General features: G+C 39.6%; 1 protein-coding gene across 5 annotated transcripts in view; it reads right to left on the reverse strand.

The window, feature by feature from the left end:
- CLTC (clathrin heavy chain) overlaps positions 1 to 26,831 on the reverse strand; it is a 56,701-nt gene that overhangs the window by 16,878 nt on the left and 12,992 nt on the right. For 2 of the 5 annotated variants that reach the window (XM_072136473.1, XM_072136471.1), the window contains exons 2-16: positions 26,249 to 26,456; positions 17,536 to 17,565; positions 12,173 to 12,441; positions 11,412 to 11,573; positions 11,047 to 11,160; positions 9,998 to 10,171; positions 9,557 to 9,754; positions 7,663 to 7,863; positions 7,421 to 7,573; positions 7,161 to 7,283; positions 6,876 to 7,013; positions 6,061 to 6,225; positions 5,683 to 5,863; positions 2,915 to 3,078; positions 792 to 917 (exon numbers count right to left, since the gene is read on the reverse strand). In XM_072136473.1, coding sequence (XP_071992574.1) covers positions 792 to 917; positions 2,915 to 3,078; positions 5,683 to 5,863; positions 6,061 to 6,225; positions 6,876 to 7,013; positions 7,161 to 7,283; positions 7,421 to 7,573; positions 7,663 to 7,863; positions 9,557 to 9,754; positions 9,998 to 10,171; positions 11,047 to 11,160; positions 11,412 to 11,573; positions 12,173 to 12,441; positions 17,536 to 17,565; positions 26,249 to 26,456 — 2,406 coding nt within the window. The remainder of the gene's footprint in view (positions 1 to 791; positions 918 to 2,914; positions 3,079 to 5,682; positions 5,864 to 6,060; positions 6,226 to 6,875; positions 7,014 to 7,160; positions 7,284 to 7,420; positions 7,574 to 7,662; positions 7,864 to 9,556; positions 9,755 to 9,997; positions 10,172 to 11,046; positions 11,161 to 11,411; positions 11,574 to 12,172; positions 12,442 to 17,535; positions 17,566 to 26,248; positions 26,457 to 26,831) is intronic. The other 3 variants (XM_072136476.1, XM_072136474.1, XM_072136472.1) reach the window with 2 other exon arrangements.

Here is a 26,831-nt window from a genome sequence, read left to right on the forward strand (position 1 = left end):
AAATCGGGTGTATCTTCTTTGGCGATGTTGAAGCCATTAGTGCCAGGATGTAGCAATACATGCTAGCCTGCCATGTAATGCATGCACTACCAGTTTACTAGAACTGCTCTCCAATGGGCATGTCTTTCACATAGTACAGGCAGTCCCCAGGTTACATACAATATAGGTTCTGTTGGTGTGTTCTTAAGTTGAATTTGCATGCAAGTCAGAACTGTATACTTTATAATTGTAACCCCAGCCAGAATTTTTTTTGGTCTCTGACAACTGCATTTTTAAAATGTTGAGGAGTAATAAGAACCGGTATTAAACAATAAAAGCTTAATTACAGACACCTTTAATAACTTTTACAGCTGATCCTAAAGTACAATAAGTTACCAATATCCAGAGGTCCGTTTGTAACTAGAGGTCGTCTGTAAGTTGGGTGTTCTTAAGTAGGGGACCACCTGTATGTCTAAAGGCATTGTAATTTTATAGAGGTCATGAAAAAAGGTAATAACATAATAGTTAAAGTGTGTATTTAAGGCATTGCAAAAATCTAAGCCAAAACTGTCTCACAAAAACCTGTTTTGATTGTGTTTTCACAAGTACGTGTTTCACCTGTAGCTGTGTAGATAACTGGTTAAAAAAAGCATAGATTCCTTGCAATGCTGCAGCTGCACCAAAGAATCTGTGCCTTTTGTCACTACTGCACCAGACACTACAGGCTAGCAGTGGGCCTACATAAAACAAAGCACAGACATTAGTTCTACAAGAAGAAAAAAAAAACATTAAAATCACAGATGGAAACCTACCTTCTGCACGTAGATCTCAATGTATTTCTGCAGATTATTTCTGTACAGATACAGGACAAGATCGTGGACAAAGTCAAAGCGGTCACATACAATTATGAGTGGCAGCTGGTCTGTGAGTTTAGCTTCCTGAAAAAATGAATAAATAGGTGACAAAGACATAACATTTCAACTGCATTACACTAGCATTCAATCATGTGTGATATATCAGCAGTATACCATCTTACACACCTATTGAATAACATCAAGCTCCCCATTTGGTAAAATGTAAGATTTCTGACAGCGATGTATGCCATTATCAGATGTATGTGTATAGTGCACAAATTTTTCTGTGGCTATTCTCACAAGGTATACACTCCAGTCACAGCTTAATCATTGAATAAAGCATATCGCAGGGCCCGAAAGGACTAGCATGACTCATTTTCATTGTATTCCTAGACCCTAAACTTTACGGGCACTGATGAGCGGCATTGTGGCTGCTGGATGAGGAAGGGGACAGCACCATGGCTGCTTGGTGGGGCCTTCTGGCTGCTCTGGAGGTACTCTGTCTAATGGTTGCTGTGGGGACACCTACTGGCCGTGCCAATGCCTGAGGCCGCATTCATTATACAGCTATACAATTACATTTGGCCCCATTAAGGCAACCACAAGGCTGATGTGGCCCCAGGTGAAAATGAGGGACACCCCTGCCCTAAAGTCATACTCCTCTCTTCAGTTGTGACTGGAATGTTCTTTTAACAGAAGATTGGAGACACAGCTCGCTCTATCACCTATTAAACTGTATTGAAAAGTTAAGACCTATGCGGCATACTTTAAGTTCATTAGAATACGATATGGTTTGTTATCCTATACTGCAAAATGATACCTTACACCAATAAATAGAAGTCAAACAGTCCGTTACTTATTGAACGGGGACATATGTATCTGTTTATTTAGAGTGCTAGGACTTCCTTCAATGCAACTCAGTAAACAAACAATGTGGTGTGAAAGCAGCCGAACAAAGGTTCTGCCATAGTTTGACAGCATGCTAGGATTATAAAACTACATTCTTGAGAAACATAATAAACCTTAATATGTGTGTGTCCCTTTTTCACGTGACAATCCTACATACACAATTACACCAAATATAGTAGTGGGGAGACCCGCATAAGATTTACCTTGTACAGGTCCTGCTCATTCCAGACAAAAGGAAAAGCACAAAAAATAATAACTTCCATCAGGAAATGTTTTAAATACATTACAATGGGTTTATATGGGATACTAAGGCTAAAAATTCAATCATTGCTTTAATTTAAGAGGTACAACTAAGTGTATAAAATTTAATTCTAATAAGTAACAAGGGCATCTAAAAAGGAGACTGGGGCTCCAGAACTGATAATATGACTTCCATACCTTGGCCTCTAGAGGCAGAAGCAAAATGTATGCAGGATCCCACGTTGAAAATTAAAAAGTTACAGCAAAGCATTTTCTGACATGCCATAGGTGTGAAAGTTGAATTTTTAGTTATTACACTATCCTGCTCCCATTACCGATACACCATTAATGTAGCACTATGGCCAAGAGAAGCAGAGGTGGATTTATGTGTATAGTTAACTTTTTTCCCACCACATTTTTCTTGATTTAAATTTTACAGGCTGTAATTTGTTTTGGAACGGTTTCCCTGTTACTAGGGCATCATTAACAATCAGATTTAATAAACTGGGTTCTCTACTCCATAGAGTCTGGCAGTAGGACGTGCAATTCTGTAGCTGTACATTTCCAGTACGTAGTTAAAAAAAAAAAAAAATAACTTAAAATACTGGTCAATCCACATTTAAGATATTAGGTGGACAGGGTCAGCAAAATGAGAAGAAAATGCACTTGTTGCTATTGGTCTACAGAAAGCCAAAATTTCAAGACAATTTAGATGGGGTATCACTTGAATGGAGTGCAACATATGCTAGTGTCACAGAGAATGCAGTGAAACACCACTTTAACAAGAGCAATGAGAACTCCCAGTTTTCACTTCATAGATACATTCTTAAATGGAATAAGTTTTTTTCAAAGCTACAAGAATTAAATTTTTTTTGCCCTTTACAATAGGACAAAGTAAGGCAATCCCGTGAAGATCACTCAATTACAATTACCTTAAGGAAGTTTTTCACACGCTCTGGATCATAACAGTTACTCTCTCTGCAAATTCTCTCAACTTCTTTTATCTGACCAGTCTTACATGCTGCCTGAATATACTTGAAATGGACATCTGGATCTTGGCTGAAGTTAACAATAGAACCCAGGAAATAAAATAGGCCTTTAAAAAAAATAATAACTTTGTTATTCTCCGCAGAAATTCATTATTCAGTAAAAGTATTCACTTATTTTATATGAAGAAGGAGGACACAAGATCGAGCACTGACGGTGTTACAACATTGCTCAGCAAAAAAAAAAAAAAAAAAAAAAAAAAACAACCACACCATACACTAAAATGGTTTAAAAAGTATAAGCCGACTCGAATATAACCCAAGGCCCCTACTTTTACCACAAAAAAAACTGGGAAAACCTATTCTAGAGTAGAAGACTATGGTGAAGAAATGTATTGATCACAGCCTCACCCAGTATATAGAAACCCAGCATTTTCCCCGTATGCAGCTTGCCCGTTTGTTCAGTTTATTAAAAATAAAGAAAAAAAGTTGATAACTCACCTCGATCCACCCAGAAGCGGTAGGTCTGCCCGGCGCACAGCTCTGACGTCAGCCTATTGCAGTGGCGCCGGCTGACGTCAGAGTTATGCGCAACATGGACCTGCTGCTCCGGGATGGATCTCAAACAGAAGACCTGCGGGGGCTGCCGGAAAGGCGCGTTATTAACTAACTCTTTTCCTAGAATATAAGCCGAGTTTAGGTTTTTCAGCACATTTTTCAGCATTTCCAAGCATATTTAAAAAGATACACTTAAGAATCAAGTTGAAGCCTTGCAATGCTGGAGACTTCTACTTGTTCAAGACATTTAAGTCAGCCAGTTTCCTTCATTACAGTCATGGCCAAAAGCGTTGAGAATGACACAAATATTATATTTTCACATGATCTTTTGCCCTCTGGTTTTTATGTGTGTTTCTCAGATGTTTTTATCACATACAGAAATACAAGTGCAATCATATTATCAGTAACAAAAGTTTTTATTGACAGTTAGAATGAGTTAATGCAGCAAGTCAATATTTGCAGTGTTGACCCTTCTTCAGGACCTCTGCAATTCTCCCTGGCAGCTCTCAATCAACTTCTGGACCAAATCCTGACTGATAGCCGTCCATTCTTGCACAATCAATGCTTGCATTTTCTCACAATTTGTTGGTTTGTTTGTCCACCCATCTCTTGATGATTGACCGCGAGTTCTCAATGGGATTAAGATCTGGGGAGTTTCCAGGCCATGGACCCAAAATCTGTTTTGTTCCCGGAGCCATTTAGTTATCACCTTTGCTTTATGGCAAGGTGCTCCATCATGCTGGAAAAGGCATTGTTGATCACCAAACTGCTCTTGGACGGTTGGGAGAAGTTGCTCTTGGAGGACATTCTGGTACCATTCTTTATTCATGGATGTGTTTTTTTTTGCAAGACTGTGAGAGAACAGATTCCCTTGGCTGAGAAGCAACCCCACACATGAATGGTTGCAGGATGCTTTACAGTTGGCATGAGACGAGACTGGTGGTATCGCTCACCTTGTCTTCGCCAAACAAGCTGTTTTCCAGATGTTCCAAACAATCGGAAAGGGGATTCATCAGAGAAAATGACTTTAGCCCAGTCTTCAGCAGTCCACTCCCTGTACCTTTTACAGAATATCAGTCTGTCCCTGACATTTTTTTCTGGAAAGAAGTGGCTTCTTTGCTGCCCTCCTTGACACTAGGCCTTGCTCCAAGAGTCTCCGCCTCACAGTGCGTGCACATGCACTCACACCTGCCTGATGCCATTCCTGAGCAAGCTCTGCACTGCTGGTAGCCCAATCCTGAGACTGAGATTTAAGAGACTGTCCTGGCGTTTGCTGGTCCTTCTTGGGCGCTCTGGAGCCTTTTTGACAACAATTGAACCTCTCTCCTTGAATTCCTTGATGATGCAATAAACTGTTGACTGAGGTGCAATCTTTCTAGCTACGATACTCTTCCCTGTTGGCCAGTATTGTGCAGTGCAATGATGACTGCATGTGTTTCTTTAGAGATAGCCATGGTTAACAGAAGAGAAACAATGATGCCAAGCACCAGCCTCCTTTTAAAGTGTCCAGTGGTGTGATTCTTAGTTAATCATGACAGATTGATCTCCAGCCCTGTCCTCATCAACACCCACACCTGTGTTAATGGAGCAATCACTGAAACAATGTTAGTTGCTCCTTTTAAGGCAGGCCTGCAATGAAGTTAAAATGTGTTTTGGGAGATAAAGTTCATTTTCTAGGCAAATATTGACTTTGCAATTAATTGCTGTTAAGCGGATCACTCTTTATAACATTCTGGAGTATAAACAAATTGCCATTATAAAACCTGATTCAGTAGACTTTGTAAAAATTAACATTTGTATCATTCTTAAAACTTTTGGCTATGACAGTACACCCTCATTTATGAAGCCGTAAGTCATTTCCTCCTACCCGGTCTCATACTGCAAGCACCGACTCACAACATCATATTATGAATATAATGTTGTGAGACCATGTCCCAGGACATGGTTGGGTATGGAAATTACTATGGATCTATGGCCAGTATTTCACAAACTGGCTTTTTCTATTGTGGCAATATATCCATTTAGAGGAAGTGTTATTACAAAACAAACATTTATATAGATAAAATATAGTATCTGCATACAAGGCAGTCATAAGTTAACAGCTCTCCAAAACCACATTTCATGCAGTTTTGTGGTGAAGTTACTGAACCGCTCACCTTCAAAACTCTTGAATGATTCAAAAAGTTCAATCAGTGACTGGGTGGAAAGTTGTTCGTGATATTTGGAGGCTACTTGAACACATATCTGCAGGTTTTGCCGAATGTTTGCAGAAAGCATTGCACGCAAGCACTCAAGAGAGTCTTCAACTGACAGAGAACCAAAATAATTGACGAGCCACTGATGGATAAAACACAGGTAAAAAGGTGTTAAAATTTTTTTTCTTTTTTTTTTAGCAATCTACTACCATATACACATTATACTTTTATGAGTTGACCCTTTTCTATAAATAACCACAAGAAAAAAGAGATTAACTTTATAAAAACAAATATCACCTACTTCCAACCTAAGACTCCAAAAGAGCATGAAATACTCACCTCTGGATTAAGAAGATGAGTGTGGACCACTGCTCGCTTGATGTCATACAGATCTGTGAAGTGCTCTAGAGCCCTCTGCAACAGACCAGCTTTCTCACAGAGTTGGGCAATGTGAGCACGATCATAGTGGGTGAACATCTGGTTGCCCAAGATAGCATCTGCAACCTTTGTAGGAACAGATAAATTAGTATTAAATCTTAATAATCAGGAATCTACTTATTTATCAAATCCTGATGTTAGATTCCCTATATGTAACTAATACATAATTACTTTTTATTATTTTCTAAAACCTAACAACCGAGTTTTTATACTTTATTATATTTTTATGCCAATTACCTGCAGAGGCCACTGGGGTGTGGAGAAACATCCCACACACACATCCAGGCATCACACTTAATAGGACACAAATTCTAACTTATTAAACCCGGATAATATATCAATTTGTAATTCATTTTTAATTTCTGTAACTATTCTTCCATTTTCACAGGGGCTGCCATCTTGCTTAAGCTATAGAAACAACATTTTGTGAAACTTTACAGCCTGCTGGTGGCCATAGGTAGCTATAGTCTGCAGCAGTTTTATAGATTTTCTGTGTGTACACAGGAGGTGCAAGTCAGCTGTGAAATATTGTAAACCACCGTTATATGAATGAGGTGACTAATGAGAAAACCCTTACAGTCAACACTATTAAGCCAAGTGGCCAAAGAGAAGATGCAAAGTTACTTTTTTATATTAAATACTGTATTAGAGATTGTGACTTAAAACATGTATAAAAAACTATTTTCTGGTGACATTTTCCCTTTAAGGTAAAATACCTGGGGAGCATGCATTAAGTTCATCTCCAGCAAGCGTGTTTGGAGGGGACCCTCACTAGGACGGTTGTTCTTTAGAGCATCCAGTAGAAAAGCAGTGCACTGCTGGATAAGATTGTACTCCATGAACACATCCACGATCTGAAGAAAAAAGTCAATTTTGTTAATGCAGCTTATAATAAAACAAATGTAAAACAATTTGTTCTAAAAACATTAGAAACTCCTGGTCTTCGCCTTATGCTACACTTCGCAAAGATATTGTATATACCTTCAGCAACTTCATTTTACCTGAGTAATATCTGCAAGCGGCTCCTCGTCCTGCACCAACATTTGAGCAAATTGCTGGCCTTGATCTGGGTTAATTCTCATAACATTTCGCAGAAGGAAAATCCAGTCGGGGGTGTATCCAACCTGTAGCAAAAAAAAAAAAAAGTGTGTAAGCTCACACATAATAATCTACTATTTTAATGTGGAAAATGAAAAATAATGATATAAAAATGTATTTTATAGGTGATATATAAACACAGAGGATAGTAAGAGTATCTTACCTTTTTGGCATACAGGACAATCTTCTGAACCTGCCCAGTTTCTGCAAAACACTGAATAACCTTGTTGGGAACATTAGCCCTCAAGTAAACACTCAAAGCCAATGTAGGGTCTACAGATTTCACAAGGTCGCCCAGCTCCTCAGAACACTCCAGCTGATAAAAATAAAAATGCTTGTTTTTAATGCTGAACCACAGATGTTCTAAAGTATTTGTCAACAAACTTATCAAATGTATTGACAAACCTTGTCTTCTTTGAGCCATTTCTCAAGAAGCTGCTTGCGACCCTGCTGCAGCACAGGTCTACATAACTCTAGGGACTCAAATTTATTTAGCTGACCCTGGTCCAACAGAATGCCGAAATACTGAAGTAGTGGTGAGGTCTGACCTGGCTGTGCAGGAACACTTTGAAAGCGTCTTATTGTTTCTGGTGTACGAAGAATACCCTGGAAATCAAGAGAAACTGTCAGAATTAACAAGAGGACTGAATGCAAAAGTTAAATCAGTCCCACACAATTCATTGATACAACAAAAAACATGGAGATTTTTTTCCTGAATAAAAGTCTATTCTGTTGCGGTTTTTAAGGCAATTCACAAATAAAGTCTGATTCATACCTTAAAAAGCAGGGACAATGACAGAATCTGCTTTTAACTGTGATGTATGATCTGATACTTTTTTATGGTCTTTTCCAAAAAAATGAGGTTTTAAAATTATGCTTATGAGCTGCAACAGCTCTGCTACACAGGTGATAATACACCCAATCCCCTACACTACAATCCCCTGTGAGTACTTGAACTCATTATCATATTCTTAAATAATTTTTAGGAAAAGGAGACCATAAAGCATAAAGGATTACATGGCCAGTTCCTACATTAGGGTGTAAAGAGGAGTTCAATCAGTGACTCTGCTTTTTAAGAAGGTATTCAAGATTATAGTAGATATCCTTTACAAGAAATCTACCATCAAAATCAAGCATGAATAAACTAGGGACACTTAATTTTAGATCCAGGCAGCGCAACTGTGGTTATCCATGGCCATCTTCCTTCTAAATCAACTTTTATAATTGTTCTAATGAGCCCAAAGGGCTCTAGGTGGCAACCCCAGAGCTGGAACTTCACAGGCTGTTACACTGTTTCACCCTCCTCGATGCTCAGTACTTCCAATCATCTGCCCGATGTAATGTTATAGCAGCAGAGGAAGTTTCAGCACATGGTGAGGGGGTAGAGGATAGTTTTCGTGCACAGTTTAACAGCCTGAGAAACTACAGCAAAGATGAGAGTCTTAACACCCTAGAGTCGTTCAGACTCATTAGCATAACTTGAGATTTTAGAAGGAAGGAGGCCATGGACAGACATTTATCCGTGAGTGTCCCTGGTTTATTTGATTTTGATTGTCGAGTTCCTTTAAAAGGGGGTTTCCAGAGGTAAACCATGGCTGCTATTTCCAAATCATCTCTGTTCATCTCTACACAGCTGAGCTGCACTACCAGCACGATCCACGTCAAGTGTGGTGCCTTTATTGGAAGTAGACATAATAAAATAATAATAATAATTCTTTATTTATATAGTGCACACAGATTACGCAGCGCTGCACAAAGCATGTCAAATTGGTCCCTGTCCCCATGGGGCTCACAATCTAAACAACCTAACAGTATGTTTTGAGGTGAGGTCTGTGAGGGGCTTGGCCAGGGTACTGTAGTTAGGGACGAACTTACGGTAGTTTTTCGATCTCCAGACAACGCTGTTACTATGTGTAGTGCAGAGTAGTTTAAAAGTGCACAACAAGATCTAAACGCTCCCCGCAGCCTCTCCCCTGTTGTGCATGAGAAGCTAGCTACAGTACATAAAATGATCCTTCACAAGCACTCTCTCCTCTCAGCTCTAAGCATCAATTAATCTGCATACAGGTCAGTGCATTATATTTATGCCTTGCTATCCAGTATGGAGATTCCTCATCAGATGGAAAACATGATGGGGAACCCGGTCACATTTACACAGCTTATTTTGCAAAAATGGTTCTCCTTTTGGCCATGCTTTGAAAAACAGATTGTTGTCTTAGATAAGCTATGCAAACATTTTATGTAATCCAAGGGGTCATGACATTATAAAGTGAGGTTAAAAAACTAAACAGCTGCTAACCTTTGGTGCATTTGCAGCCACCTTTGCTGCTTCAGAATAATTCCCTTGGGCAAAGAGAGCATTAAATTTACGAGCAAAGAGTTCCTCTGCTCCAGCAAGATTGTTACGGACTGCCATGCGCAGAGCCAGGTCAGGGTTCTGCAGAACATTTGTTATGTATGGAATTATATTCTCTTCTTCAACACAGACAGACAGAACCTGAGGATGACAAAATAGACAATAATGAAGACATACCCCGCAATCAGAATACACCATGCAGGTATAAATGAATGAAAAACCTATGACTTCATTTCAGACTTTTCTAAAAATCAAATCTTAGAAGTTACATTGGTTTATGTGGTATAACTCAATATAGGATACAGCAATCGGATGAAGGATTTAGGATACCTCCAATCTGGGAAATAGTGCTAAAAAGTGTAAGGAAACATGTAAAAAGGTTACCTGGCCTTTTCTGTTCACTCCAATAATGCCAGCAGTGGCTTCATGTGGTGCGGTGACAAATATGGTCTCTCCACTTATTCTATTCATATAAATGCAGGTGCCAGTTTCAAGGTCATAAAGGTGGATATAGCCATACTTTGTTATTAAGAAGACAACATCGTGTTTTCCACTTATCTACAGAAAGAATAAAAATGGTATTAAAGGGCTTTGCCTATGAAAGAAAGTTCTCAAAATTTCAATCCCCTAGTGATGTTAACACAATAAAGATAATTTTAACCCCTTACTTTACAATTTTACTCAGTTTTATTGCGGTTTTAGCGCCTAGAACACAGCGATGGTCAGTGTAATATTCCAAAGTGTTGGTGGGGACTTTCTAAGAAATTTTATGATCCCTCTAGTGCTATTAGATGCCGTGTACTGACAATGTGCTTAGATCAACAGGGTACAGATTTAGGCTGCATTCACACGGACATGTATTTCTCCAGTCCTGTATCTACAGGCTGTATTTCTGTATAAATACGTGACGTTTTTCATCCGTATGCAGCACGTATTTAACCCGTATTTTATACATGCCCATAGACTTTTAGGGCATACAGGACTGAAATACGGGAGAAAATAGGACATGCTCTATATTTTTATACGGCCAGTATACGGTACGTACACTCCAGTGTCAAAAACGGCAATATAAATGGTTGAACGTATTGTCCATTGAAATGAATGTGGCCGTATGTAACCTGTAAAAAAACGGTACGTATACGGCCGTTTTTATACGTCCGTGTGAATGTAGCCTTACATACACTTATTTAGCTTCTGAACATTCTACTTGTAACCGACAAAATTGTAACCAGAGTTACAATCGAGCAGTTTGTCAGGGGGCAGTCTGGGACAAGTTAAGAGGAAATACAACGGACACTGGATTTTGACAACTAATGAGCCTAAGGGTTACTAGTGTACAATTGGCTTCAGCTAGTAGACAATCTTTGAGTGTTGCATGTAACTGTAAACAAGTTTTTGTCACAGCATTTTTCTCACACTAGACAATAGCTTACCTGCATTGCCACTGGAAAGTCATTCTGGGCTTCTGGTGGAAAGAAAACATCCACAGCCTTCTTAGGGAAAGGCTGATTGCCAGTGGGTGGGGTTCCAACTTCTATGATATGCAACTAGAAGGCAAAAATATGAATGATACAACCGAAGGACAAAAGATGTCATACTATAATTATAGCAATAGAAGGACATATTCTACATTGTTTTACACTAAGGAGCTGCTTCTCAAACAATGGGATTATTTTTTACTTTTCATCAATGCTTTGAAAATCTGAAAATATCTTTCTTATTCCACCTTTTTTACACTTAAAATTAGAAAAGTTTTCTACTTCAAAGAATTATTTACAAGACACTGCCGTCACTTTACCTTTCCACCAGCCTGGCCTCTTACAGCAAAGCAGAACAATGTTGACTCTTCTGCATTTCCTTCCATTTTGAATTGGGCAAAGCTGGCAGCATGGCCCTCAATGGGTTGAGACACTTTCCTGTCCACAGAATAGAGCTGCATCGCTCCAACAACACGGTTTTGCTATGTAAAATAATTAAAAATGTTTCATAGAATTAGGAAAGGCATGGAAAATATAAAACACAGCTGAAAGGAGACTTACAGCAAGCCATGGGTATGTAAGTAATCAAAATAGATTATACAGCAAGAATGATGATAAACAGTAGGAATAACAGAAGAGATTTACTTTAAAGCCATAATCCATGCAATTGCATACAGATTGTCACAGGAAAGCTATAGGGCTTAAAAGATACACCGTTTATACATCAGGGATGTAGCATAGGCAGGGTACATGGTAAAATATAAAAACACAATCTTTACCCATTTGGCTACAAGTCTTTAAAACCAAACAGTTGAAATTCCCAATCAGGGGCCTTAGCCGTAATCTGCATTTTAGGCGTGATACAGCAGAGGCCACGGATTGGCTTCAGAGGTTACAAATAGCACATCATTGTGTCAGTGGAAAAGAAGGGGAACGGAGACTTTGTAATCACTGTTTCTGTTACATTCTACTAAAGTAGATAAAGTGTAATAGAAATCCTTGGTGCAGGTGAGAATTGAGCCTCCCCCCAGAACTGTTACTTTAAAAATTGTAGAAAAGACCTTTTCTCCCATGGCATTACCTGGGCAGATATTCCGGTAAGAAGCAGCCACTTCTGTTTTGCATCTGTTCGGTAGTTAATGATCTGGCATCCGGCCAGGCTGGAATGCCTATCAAACATCTTTACTGGCTGCGATTCCCCTTCCATGCTCCAGTGATATACAGCATTGTCAGTTACCAGAGCAACAGTGTTCAGTGAGATCCACTTCCAAAAGGTGACATCATCTGTCATGGTGTGAGCCTTCATTTTACTTTTCATTTCAATGTTAAAGATCTGGAGGGTTTTCCCAGCTGAAAACAAAAATAAGACCACGCTATTTTCTGTGGAGTAAATGAAGCAATTATTCTCCCCATAGATGTAATTTTTGTGTGTGTTCCCATCATGCATTATTAAAGTAGTTGAAGTTCATGATGCATTATGTTTAACAAAAAGCTACAAAGGATCAATATGTAAAACAAAAATCACCGGGATAATTTTAAAAGGAAACACTTCTACAAAGAAGGAATTAAAGTGTGCATTGGAGAAAACATTTGTAAATTGGTTCAACAAAGGGGTTAACCAATTTGATTTAAAAAAAAAAAAAAAAGTATGGAAACACAGCTTTAGTGCCATGCTAGCAAACAAAGCATGGCTCACCCTCCCAGAAGCCCCTATAGCGTGATCAAAGTAACCATGGAAATGGTCGGTAGATTAAGACTACCAGAAGCAATTTCACATACTCTGCCATCTAAAACTAATGGATCGAAGAATTCAACCCTTTAAAAAAAAAAAAAAAGCTTAAAGGGATTGTCCATTCTTAGGGCTCATATGCATGAACAGTGTATTTAAAGCCAAGGATGCTAATGGATTGACACAATATTGTAGTCTCACAAAATATGGTCCACTCCTATATTTGACACCAAATATGCTGCTTTTGCATGGACCAAAGGGATTACTCCAAGACCAGATGTGTAGACATACCCGCTTCCAACACCAACCATTGTTTTTTTTCATAGGTTGTGTCTAGTACTGCAGATATGTCCCTTAAATGGGGATTGAGGTACACATAAACCTATGGAAAAGAGGTTGTTTTTTTTTGTTTGTTTTTTTTAACTAATCTTGGAATCCCATTCACATCCATGTTAATTCTTGCTTGTCAATAAAGAGTATAATGAAAAGCGACACATTTATAACTAAAGATCTCTGCTTGCTACCAATGAATAGTAAATAAAGTAATAAAACCACACACACTATGTAATCTCAGCGTTAGGGCTCATTCACACAAATGTAATGGGAAACGATATGCCACCGGTCAGTAGCAGAGCTCCACTGCTGTATGTTTGCCCAGGCATTAAGGACAACCAAGGGGCATTAAAGAGGACCCGTCACCCAAAAATTTGGCACTAGGAGCTGCTATCTAACACTTTGAGAGCGGTCCAGCATTTCTATTGTACTCCACTGCAGTGTTAGATAACTATCACTCTAAAACTGACGCGTTTGTTTTAGCACTAGGAGCTTTAGCAAGAAGCTCCTAGTGCCGAATTTATGGGCTACAGGTCCTCTTTAAGCAGTTTTGTGTGAATAAGTATTAATTTGTGATAAGGATCATTTTAAGTAAAGAAAATTTCATTCACAAATGGCAAGCAGAGATCTTGCGGGATACTGCAATGTTCTAGATGGCTCCAATATTCTGTTTGTCTACATAACACTTTAAAGCCCCATTAACACATAACAAGGATGATCTCATGGTATGATTGGTGAAGGATTTAAAACCAGTTACATATTTTTTTGCTTTGACAAAACTATGTTCCCATCACTTTCATTAGGCAAATGTTGACAACAAGCAAGGAAATGATTGAAAATGCAAATTGGAAAGCAGTTTACTACAATGCGATGCTGATAAGTCCTTGGCTTTTATTAGTTCCAGATCTAGAAAAGGGACCCATGAAGTTAGTAGTGTTTAACTGCTCTGGTTTTAGGTTCTCGCTGGAGATGGGGAAGGGGGTGTGGGATGGAAACAGAAATGCTGACATTACCCACTGTATGAACGTTTATACAATTTAAGAATAAGTTTTATTTTCAGCTACCTAGAATAGGCCACAACTAAGGCTGGCAACTTCTTATTTTTACTGTAGTCATAAAGGGACAAAGGCCAAAATTAAAATAAAAAAAAACGTCAAACCACACAATCTGTGGGCAAAAGATATGTTGTCTATGGCCACCATTACAAAATGGAGTGCAACACAGCACACATTTAGAAATGAATGGCATGCAACACAGGTTTCAGCCGAATTAGACTGGTGGCAAAGCAGCATTCTAAAATCTGATAAGGTTCAATTCACCGACTTTTATATTTCTCAATTGCTGCTTCATTGTCCAGTATTCTTTAAAAATTGCATAGGAAAGTTGTGCTTTTCAAGGCAATTACTCTGATGCTCCAAATATCGAGTATTTAAGGGAAACCGTCATCAGCAGTCAGAATTTTACTGGTGACAGGTCCGAATAGGCCTTGCATAGTACCTGATTGACAGCTCTGCTCCCCTCTGTTTCCATAATATCCCCTTATAAAGATTACCTGGCTCTCTGCCAAAAGTCCCAAGCGCTGCCTAGTTGAAGTGCGCAGAGAGTGAGCATGCCAAGTTCGCCTCCAGGTGCATCGAGCAGCGAACTGCGCAAGCGCCAGGGTATATGGCTCGCCGCACAGGCACAAGGTTTCTGTGCGGCAAGCTGACATCACCATGAGAATTGACATAAAGTGAGAGGGGAAATAACTGAATAATGCTCTCAGGAGGCGAGCGTTGAGATTTGAAATGCAGCATCGCCCCTGGACTTGACAAGGACCTTTGTCAAAAAGCCAGGTAATCTATAAAAGGTGATATTATGGGAATGGAGGGGAGCAGATCTGTCAATCAGGGGATCTTATAGTGTACTATGCATGGCCTATTCAGACCTGTCACTGGTAAAATTCTGACTTCCTGTGACAGGTTCCCTTTAATGGGCTATCATTAGGTTAGGCGATCAACATAAGATGGGTTGGTTTCTGCCTTGCATGGGGTAGCGCACCAGCTCTCAGCACTACAAGTCAAAAGTGCCATAAAATGTCCCTTCAATCTGCATCTATATCCATTTATACAGTACATATGGGAACTATCCTAAAAACTGTCCTGTAAACCTCTTTATGAAATAGGGAGGTGAATCACTATTTTAATCCAAATTGGGGGCAGAGACATCAGCTGTAGTTTCTCAATCGAGGGGGGACTTTTTTCTACTAAGCAATTGGAAACATGTACTTGTCCTAGATATTTACACCAAATAAAGTGTATGTGTAAGTGCGTGTAAAATTTTAAACTAGTAATAAGGGCAGTACACATTTTCTGAGCAATGGCTGCACAAAATGCTATACTTTAATGAATCGGAGCTCAGATGTTATAACAGACTGTGGAACTGATCCTTTAAAGGAAACCTACCACTGCTCGCATGATGAAATCATGCGAGCAGACCACCCGGTAGGCTATTTAATACTGATGCCGGCACATACTTTAGTTAGGCTCGGCAAACTTAAGATTTGCTAAAAAGACTATTAACTTACATAACGTATATACCGGCGTATAAGACGACTTTTGAAGACAGAAAAATCTTCTGTCTTCTCTGGGGTCGTCTTATACGCCGGTAATCGTCTTATACGCCGGTAATGACGGCGTATAAGACGATCGCGGTCGGATCGCGCTGCATGGAGAGGGCTCACGGGCTGAGCCCTCTCCATAGCCGGTAAGTCTTTGCTGCATATTGCAGCAAAGGCTTACCGGTAACACCCGCGATCGGTGCTAGCACCGATCGCGGGTGTTTGCACAGCGATGGCTGCCGGCAGCCTCAAAAAGACATCGGGGCGCATACTCAACCTCCGTTGGCCCCGATGTCCGCGCTGTGCTGTCTGCCGGGGAAGATCCATGGCGGCGCCCAGCAGAAGAAAGAAGACGGCGCGGACATCGGGGGAGCAGTGCCGCACATCGGGGCCACCGGAGGGTGAGTATATAAGTTTTGTTTTTTTTTTTTTAATGCTGGGCTGGGCTGCATACTACTGGGGGCAGTGCTGCATACTACTTGGGGCTGTGCTGCATACTACTGGGGGCTGTGCTGCATACTACTGGGGGCTGTGCTGCATACTACTGGGGGCTGTGCTGTAATGGTAATGTTGTTGTTGTATGCCTTATGTTTATGAGTGATAGTTTTCCTGCTATATACCTGCATGTCATAAGAATTTACATTTAAAAAAGGACCATGTTAAATTCAAATCTGTTTTTTTTTTTTTTTAATTTTTACCGGTGTTTTGTATGCGTTGGAAAAGGGGTAGTCTTATACGGCGAATATATCTTAAACTCTATATTTTAAACAGGAAAGTAGGGGGGTCGTCTTATAAACCAGGTCGTCTTATACACCGGAATATACGGTATGTAAATAGCCATCGGGTGCTACCCCTACGTCAACTTCGTAAGGGCGATGGCTTCCGATGTTTAAATATGCACGCCTCCTTCATTGGAACCGTCCTCCTTCAGGTGCTGAGAGCCGTGACGTCACCAAGCTCTCGGCACCTATCACCGGCCGGCTGTGCGAGAGTTAGTATCTGCGCATGCGCGATAGGTGCCGAGAGCTTGGTGACGTCACGGCTCTCGGCACCTGAAGGAGGACGGTTCCAATGAAGGAGGCGTGCATATTTAAACATCGGAAGCCATCGCCCTTACGAAGATGACGTAGGGGTAGCACCGGAGGGCTATTTACATATGTAAGTTAATAGTCTTTTTAGCAAATCTAAAGTTTGCCGAGCCTAACTAAACTATGTGTCGGCATCAGTATTAAATAGCCTACCGGGTGGTCTGCTCGCATGATGAAATCATGCAGTGGTAGGTTTCCTTTAAGTAGAGCATGTTCTTGAAAATATGTGGAAAAAAAAAAAGTATTTACTAAAACAAGTGTGATTAAGTGCATAAAACAGCACACCAGTCAGAGTGTCATTGGCCTGTACACGGAACATCTACTACAGAAATGTGAACCAAGACCAATATCTGTCAAAGCAAAGAAAGCTCACTTCCCATTTAGAAGATTTAGGTGTCATAAAGCCCTGCTCTAACAAATGGAGTCTAATTATGCTAGAGCTTAATATAGAGATTCACACATCCTTTTCCTGAAAGTGGAAAGGAGCAGCCACCTCTCATAGGAGAAATTAAATGCCTATCACACTACTATTTATAACCCAGAAAGCATTGGGGAGCTGCTAATAAATGCTGCGCTAATCATAAATCTATCGCCCAACTCCATATTTGGAATAGCACCACCCGGTATGGGACCCTTTCAGATTACAGAGCAAGCAGACATTGTTAGTACATCTAAATCTACAAAATGATACTTACCCTGTGACGGGGCATTCTCCACAGAGCCTGCTTAAAAAGGATTAAAAAGATTGCAATCACTTTATAAAGAGCCGTCTATACAAGGCTACTGAAATGTACATACATTTTATAGCTATTTAAAAAGGTTGCTGAAGGTTTGGTGTTATACAGACTAATTTATTAGGTTACACATATATACATAAAAATTCCCTAACATGCTATCATATGCTAAATCACTGCTCCTTGTGGGGAATCAAATCTATTTGTATGGACAGGATGCTGGCAGTCTATTCTGAGGTAGAAGACTAACATGAAAATCCTATGCATGCAGACTATATCACCTGATACTTAGCAATTCCAGAAATCTGCAACAATATATAATTTACATTTTTGGGGAATTTATCATGATAACTCTAATGTTATGAAGAAGGGAGTGCAGCATTGATGGTTGATATTTTTTGACTTTGATAACAATACCATGACTACAAAAACACTCTAAATTCTGATTTTCCAAATAAGGCCTCATTCACACAGTAATATTCTGGACAGTAATTTGCATCAGTATTTGAAAACTAAAATAAGGAGGGGATCCTATAAAAAAAAAAAAAAAAGTATAACAAAGATCTGTTAATCATGCGTGTTCAGGACCCATGTCTGTCAAATGTGGAGTAGCTGTGCCAAAGCTCAGCTCTTATTCAAGATAGAACTGGAGCTGCAGTAACCAGGAGCATGCCATCACACAGGCTATAGAGCAGACTGCTTCACACTGCACTAGTAGCTTCTGATATCCTGACCAAGAATAGGTCATCAATATTAAATTCATAGCAAATCTCTAATCAAATCTCTAATAAAAGCTCATTCAAAATCTTCTCATATTCTGCAGTGCAGATCCACCCAAGTTGCAGATCCACTTTGCTCATCACCGCAGGGCAAATATATTAAATATATAGCTGAGGTTGAGAGGGGTATTTTTAACCTTCTGGATAAAATATTAGTGGGACCTCTGGTGATAAGAGATTTAAGGTCATACTGTATGAGGCTTCTGACCATGTCTGAAATCCAGCATAGTATAGGACTATTTTGTCTGCACTAGGTACACCATTTTTTTGCCACAACTTAGGATACACCCCTTTCAACACAAATCCATACCCTCTTTACCAAACAAGGGTCTAAAGCCAGTTTATGTTTAATCAATGTTGAGCAAGGCATTTAAAGGATGACTTCTGTTGCAATTTCCTTCATAAACAGATTGATAAGTGTGCCCTGTGAATCTATGGAAATAAACTAGAGGCAAACAATTGATGCAGCATAAAGAGCCAACTACCAAAAGCTGGTCTACGTGACAAAGGAAGCCACATCATGATTTCTATGCTCAGGGAAAAGCAGCAGATCCATTGTACCAGCCCTTCTCCTTACACAAAGGCATGTCATAGCCAACAAGTAATGCATATAATGACTATATAAGGCTCCTATTTTTTGGGATTGACACCCGGATAGTCTCTTTGCTATAGTGAGCGCTACACATCTCTCACCTTCCCTGCTGTGTATATATCTAATAATGAGAAATTTTACAACTGACAAAAGGAAAGCCATTTGCACTAACCAAAGGAATATATCTGCAATTCATAATCTCTGCTACAGTGAGAAGCCAGTAAGAAAGTATGTTAAAGCATTGATGAGTATATGAAGAGACAGATGCAGGGAGCTAGCCAGTGTACTCCTGCTTAAGATACTTTATAAATTGCCAGTGAATAAAACCTATATCATTCAGATCTGAACACATTGTCATCCATACAAGCTCTAGTCATATCTAAGGACTTGTTAGTAATCATGTCCACATCCATTAATGATTTTTTTTTTTCTCGGAAATGCGAATACAGAGTTTATTATTTTTATGTGCTGGGCAGGTGGCTGGCTGGCTATATACTGGAGGAAGGCTGTGACCAGCATTCCACCTTAGACTTATACTCGAGTCAGTACATTTTCCCAGTTTTTTTGTGATAAAATTAGGGGCCTCAGCTTGTATGTAGATCAGATTTAGTTTTAAGGCGCAATAATGTGTTTGCAGAGCCCCTGAAGCAACATTCACAAGTGGCATTTTGGTTGCGTTTTGCAATGCAGTCCAAAGGCTCCCCCTGCAATCGCATGTTGAGGCAAGATTGCATTTCCTTCGCATTTATTTAATGTGTTACCCAAACATGTGATCACGAGTGGAGCCTTTGGATTGCGTTTCAAAACGCAACCAAAAATGTCACGTGTAAATGTGGCCTCAGGTAAAACTTTTTATGAAGTGGTAAATCATGTGGGGATTTTTAAACCCTCGTCACTGATCAGCTTTTTCCATTTGACTTTGTTTATCGCTCCCCATTTTCACAAATTGTACTTCTTAGAGACGCCATTTAAAATTTCAAGTCTTGTACTGGAAAGGGGAAATATAATTCAAAATGTGGTATGATTGACAAGAAACTGCTTTTTTGAATTTTCTTGTGTTTTAACTTTTTTTGTCGCGCCAAATGTCATCTCTAATTTATTCTTTGGTTTGGTAGGATCACACGGATACCTGTGATTCTAGTGCGTGCGCTTACATCTGCACACACTCTGATGTCAGCAAGCAGCTGACGTCATAACACGGAGCTGAAGACTGACATCGATGGAAAGAAGAGGACCTGCCAGGGAGAGGGGTTAGGCAAGGGTTGGCCGTCTAAACTGGGTCTTCTGGCTATATACTGGGGGCCTGAGTTTGCAGGCTATATACTAGGCTTATACTCGAGTCAATAGGTTTTCCCAGTTTGTGTTAAAATTAGGTACTTTGGCTTATATTCGGATCGGCTTATACTGGAGTGTATTTAGTATACAGGTTTTGCTAGATTTTTTTTAAAGATGTAAAAACTTTTGTACAAAAAAAAAATAAAAATCTTCAATTTGCCAGGTGTAATTTTTTTTCTGGGACCATTGTGGAATATGTATATGTTGCAAAATGGCAGAAAAGTGGGTATTCGGACACGATATTCCTCAGTTACCAGGCTCACTGCCATGAATAACAGGTTTTACAATTTTATAGCCTGGGAATTTTGTGACACAGTCATACCCAATATGTTGAGAACTTTTGGGACATTGTAATATATTTTGAATTTTCATGTTTTTTTTTTACATTACTAGCATATGACCTTAGGCTGACAGGCAGACTGCTCGGTCCTGCTGGTGCTGGACCAAGCAGGCTTAGTCTCGGACAGACTCAGGGACTTTCATAAGTTCCCCAGCTGTCTGTAAATCAAGACGGCACCCAGCCTAAGGAGTCTAAGGGGTTAAACAGTCTGGATCGGAACAGATTCCGATCCGGACTGTTAGAGCAGGGGTCACATAACAGCTGGGTCACTCCTCCACAGGGAAGCAATGCAAAACTTGGTCTAGGCCTATGGAAAAAAACAAAACACATTTGTGACCAACAAAGAAATCCATATGGGTGGTCTCCAAAGGGTTAACAGCCTCATGATGGAAAAAAACTGACCCGTCAGCAACATTTTTTTTGGACCCATAGACTATTGCCTTTAATGATCCGCATCAGTGCAAATCTACGGACAGGTTTCAAAATCTTTTCACGAACAAAGGATCAGTGAAATTAAAGAGCCGCCATGAGCCCTCTGCATACATTATAGTATGGTGTGGAGCGTGAAGAGTTTTAAACATTAAACCGAGGGCCATCTTTGAATCCATTTATATGCACTTTCTTTTGCTCTTCGAATACTACATAAAATATTCAGTGCCCGATAAGTGCCTGATAGCACCCAAGGCCCTTGCTGATCACCGGTACAAATAACTTGAAAGCAACCAAGTTCAAGTACTAGAAAACCATCACAACTGGAGGGTTAGAGAGTTGTCCAATTAAAAAATAAATATTAGGGAATGCAATACTCCAGGGACTACCATGCAAGGAGTTTCTGATCATTTTGGTGGATTTGAAGGCCCAATAAAATAGACCGACTTCAAACGTATAAATTATAAAAAATTCCTTTAAATGTCTGCTCTTTTCCTGATCTAAGGATTTAGGCCAGGAGTGAGCAACATTTATTGGTTCGAAGGCCATACAGCTTAACTATAAGAGGCCAGATCAGTAACCAGCACCCTAGACGCACCAACATCACAGTACAGCACAGCACAAAATGCCAACCAAGAAATGGTAAATACCACAGTACAGCAACAAATACCACCCCACCGCAGAGAAACTAATAAAAATCCTTTACCAGCTCCTCTTTTCCTCCCTGCACCACATAGCAACTTCTTCTCCCTGGCTCTGCTCTGTGTCCCCGCTGGTTGTATGCACCAGCATCAGGACCCAGAGCAGAGCTGCGCCAGGAAAGGTAGACGATTCAGGAGCAGTAAAGGACAGCTGACAAGTACTAATCAGTGCGAGTTGTGCATCCTCATATAGGCTTTAAGGGAATGGATCTGTGCTGCACTTTATGTACATGCTAAGTAGTGAAGTTCTCAGCACTGCACTGACCAGGAAAAAACGACTGTGGAGTCGGTGACCATTATGGTGGAGTTGGGTGCAGATTTAAGGAAATTGAGGAGATGGATGTTTAGCTCACCGACTCCATGACCCCACAGTCCTGCTACCATGCCCCCCGATAAGTGGCAAGGTTAGACCCTCGCAGACAAATATTAAAAGCCTATGCTATGCTTTTCAATAACCAGACCCAACTTACTAAAAAAGGGACCAGTTGGAGATACTATCCTTGGCTCTAAATGTACCCCTCCTGCACAAAGCATGGACTTCATTGATTAGGTAAAGAAAATACATGTTGGTCTTATAATATATTATTTTGCCTATAAAACACCAACCAAAAAATAAAATAAAAAGGTACAAGTCACTGAAAACATCTGACTTGGTAAGTGACAAGGAGTGTCTGAAAAAGCAAATCTGGGGCTCTATTGTAAACATTATGAAAAGCATATGAAGGGGGAAAGCACACTAAGGGGGAACACTACGAGATAGACATCGCAAGAGTCACTTTCCAGCTCATAAAAAGCTTACAACCGTTTCTGCAGACTTTTTTTTTTTTTTTTAAATAAGTGACAGATCATTTAATACAAATGACTATTGATATTACAGAACCAAAATAGGAACATAATTTAAACATGAATTAAAATCCAATGATTTTTTGAGGATGGAGAACTATTAAGCAAAGGTAAACACACACAGAAACAGTTTTTAAAGCTTTTTATATACATAGGAATATGACTTATACAATGTAATAGGAGATAACTCACCATCTGCATACACACAAGAAGCATTAAAATGTAACAAAAAGCAATGCAAAAATTAAATAATCTTCAAACAATGAGCAGATTTTAAAAGAAGAACATTATTATGTTAGAGGATGACATTCACAACAAGGACAGTAATGGTACAGGAAAGTGGCACAACCTATGCAACACAATAACATGTCATAAGGGGTGCTGCCTCCTTTATCTGCACCATTGCAGTCACAAGTGAATAACCAAAGGTTATTGCATTAATCTTATAAGTCAACTTTCCAAATGCATATACATTTCATGATTTCCAATAAAAACTACTTAAGTTACAGTGTCGCCTTGGGGTTCACATTTAGGCCGCTTTCAGACACGCAGCGAACACTTTACAGAAACCAGTCAGTCACATATCATGCTGTGAGTCACTGCTTCTTCATGAACTACTCTTGTACTGAATACATGAGTTCAGTATAGGACTGGAGTCAAACGGATGCAATAACTCACAAACTTGTTGTAATACTAGCAACTTGTGTCTTTAAGAACAAATAAAACTGGAGTTTATTACCTACCTATTGTCAGCACTGCTGTGATCCTAAAGGAAATCTACCACCAGGATCAAGGATTGTAAACCAAGCACACTTACATACTGGTGTGTGCCCCCTCCGGCAGGATCTGCTCATCATTCAGCTACTTATGCCCTGGTTTATTTTTTTAAAGGCTTTAAAATTATGCAAATAAGCCAGGTGGGTTTAAGGGCTCAATAGGTTTAAATGAAGTCTTGAGCCCTTCAGGCTCATTGACTTTTTTTTAAATGACTTTTTCTTAAAAAAAAAAAAAAAAGAAAAAAGGCATAGGAAGCTTAAAGGGGTTTTCACACCAAACAGGTTAGGCCCTATTCACAGGCCCCTTGTTGCAGCCCAAGATTAATGGAGCAGCCGGCTGTGCATGTCTGTTCTGCTCCATTCATCTCTGTGGAGCTGACAGATTGCCGAGCGCTGTGCTCAGAGAGAAAACCCCTTTAAAGAGGAGCAGATCTTGTCAGAGGGGGCACACACCAGTATGTCAGTGTGCTTGGTTTACAAATCATTCATCCTGGTGGTAGATGTCCTTTAAAAACAGGGGAACAGAGGAACCTGAATGGATTGGTGGGCACACTTGCACCCTTCTGCTTAGACATCACTATATCCAGCCGTCTCCATAAGTTCCTCAGACTTTGAATGCGGTAGCAAATCACGTGAAATACCACTGCTACATTCTTCGGCCTTGGGGATAAGACTCGAGACTCCTGCTCTAATTATCATAGATTTCTCACCTCTCATGAATAGGCATTACATTTTTTCATGAAGAATTACCTTTAAAAAGCTTTCAAACACACACACACACATAAGGAGACAGTCAGTCTTCTCTAACTGTATAAGATGCCAGCAGCAAAAACAGACATGCATGTGCAAGAGATTCATTACATTATAGATAGATATTTCTTTTTATTGAAGGTGGCCTCCAGACATACACACGCTGCTGTGCGTCTTACACAGGTATGCAGATAGGAACATATTATTGTTCAATAGGATATTCCACAAGTGTCAAATATCACATTTTCAGAGTTGTCTAGTTTAAAATACTTCCATTAACTCAATAGATAACTGAGCTACAAAGAAAACCCCAGTTATCGGAGGAACTGGCATATCTGTGTACTGTACTTCATGGCTGAGTAAAAGGGATTATCCAACACAGAAAAGCACTTTAACACAATATGGTCTATATCTCAACTGGCACCATTAACAGTGGCTTATTAGAAAAAAAAAACAACATAAAAATGGAATTTGGCAGGTCTATCACTACAACTACATTAAAAATACAGAGAAGTCCTAATGAAATGGGAGGGGGCTTTTTAAATTTAGGGGGATGATGTCTATATTCAAACACATTCACTTATACAAATGTGCTTCTTAATACAGCCAAGTAAGAAAGAATTAGGACAAAAAAAATTACAATTACAAGAGGAGTAACCAAACAAACCTCTCATATTCATATTTTAACAATTTTCATCTGGTCAATCCCATGTCACTCCCAGGCCATCACTTCCGTGTTATCTCATCAATCTATTCACCAGGCTGCATTAATGGCTGCAGTGGGCCAGTGTCAAAGTGGTAGGGCATCTGGGAAGCATTAGCATGGGTGCAGCAAGGCATTGGAAAGGAGTGTATTGCTTTGCAATGCATAATTATTTGCAAAGAAAAAAAAAAACCTTTATAGGTTTGGAAAACCCCTTTAACCCAAATTATTTTTACGCTACATTACAAAATTCTGCAGTCACACTGTAAAGGAGTATTTCCATAATGCTAGGATATATACGATTAGTGGTTGTCCAACCTCTGGAGCCCCAGCTGATTCAAAAAGCAAAAAGCTTCTGTCTTTCCATGGCAATTTCAGGCACCCGATGTGGCGGAAACTGAAACATGGTTCATTTGAAGTGAATAGAGCTGTACTGTAATTGCCAGGATACTAGGTGTATGTGAACTCCTCTTTCAGAAATGCATTGTTTAACCAAAGTAAGCCTGTCAACAAGAAAGTCACTTTTAGCTAGTGAAGGTTTCCAATAGCTCATGCTATGTTGATTAAAAAAAAAGGTTCGTCAGCAATCTGAATCATTTCAGTAGTTTATAATAGTTAATTAACATTACCAGGCTCCCTGCCAGCAGCATGTGCCGAGTCCCTTGGGAGGGACAGTAACAGCCTGAGTGTATTCTCTACCGCCTGCTCAATGCATATGACAGAAAGTTGCGAGGGGTGAGGGAGCTGCACAAGTGTGCAGGAGAGGACACAGGCACACACGATGTATAGCCTCCACACACTGGCAGCAGGGAGCCAGGTAATGTAAAATAAACTTAAAATGAACTGAAAAGATTCAGAATGCTTACAAAGGTATTGGCTATGCATTAACATAGGTTATTGTAAACTGTCACCAGCTAAAAAAAATCTTGGTAACGGGTTCACCTTAAGTGGCCTTTACATTCTGAGGATCAGCGGGGTCCAAGCAGTCTGATACTCATCGATTAAAGATTGATGGCATATCTCAGATGCATTCAAATTATTGTAAGGTCATGATTACAATGGGCAGATTTTACGGCATGTTAAAGTCTAGAAATAAGCTTTTAGCTTCAGATCCCAATTAATCTGCCAAATGCACACTGTAAGCAGCTACATATATCAACTATACTATATTACTACTAATTCTATATATTTCAGGAAGATGTCAGGTTGCTTCCTGCATGTACAATACAGAAATCAATTAAGTATACATGAAAATCTTATATCTCAATATCTGTATAAAAGACTTTCACATGCAGTGAGATTTGCTCTATAACAGATTTCACCTTAGTTTTTCTAAGAGTTGCAGTTAAGATTAGTATCCCTTTTACTACTTCTATGTATTACCATTACATTACAAAACATTATGGATACAGAAAACAACAAATACCTTTCAGCGCAATGACTTTGCTGGCTGGATTCATGATTGCATTATCGGCTGATATAGGTCTGCGGATGGGATTGGTGGGATCATTCATATCAATGATAACTACTTGGGCTTGTTCTCCAACCTTCTCCCTGATGCAGATGAACTTGTCAGACTCCATGGTAAGTGTACTGAATCCAATATTAGCTGGGTTGATACCCAGATTTTGGAGCTGAAGCAGACAAAAAAAAAAAATAAAGTTAATAACACTGACATGAAATTGCAAATCCTCAAAAGTAAAAAAAAAATTGAGAAATAAGCATTTTAACCATGTAACCATTTCTTACATAATGTATACAAGGTTAAATTGATCAACACCAGAGATAGCAAACGGACAACTGAAAAAGGCCACAAAATTGTTATATTCCCTATAATAGTTATACATTTGTGCTGCTGCCAGTCAATATGCTGTGACATTTTAGAGACAGCCTAACCTTCAGTAAATGTGGCTCCCCCATTGGTTCCAGTGGTGGAAAGCACTGAAAAACTCACAAGTGCCCCCAAGTGAATCAAATGATGGTACTCAAGCAGCCTTCCTAACCATTTC

The sequence above is a fragment of the Engystomops pustulosus genome, chromosome 2 (genome assembly GCF_040894005.1).
Source record: "Engystomops pustulosus chromosome 2, aEngPut4.maternal, whole genome shotgun sequence".
Classification (NCBI taxonomy): domain Eukaryota; kingdom Metazoa; phylum Chordata; class Amphibia; order Anura; family Leptodactylidae; genus Engystomops; species Engystomops pustulosus.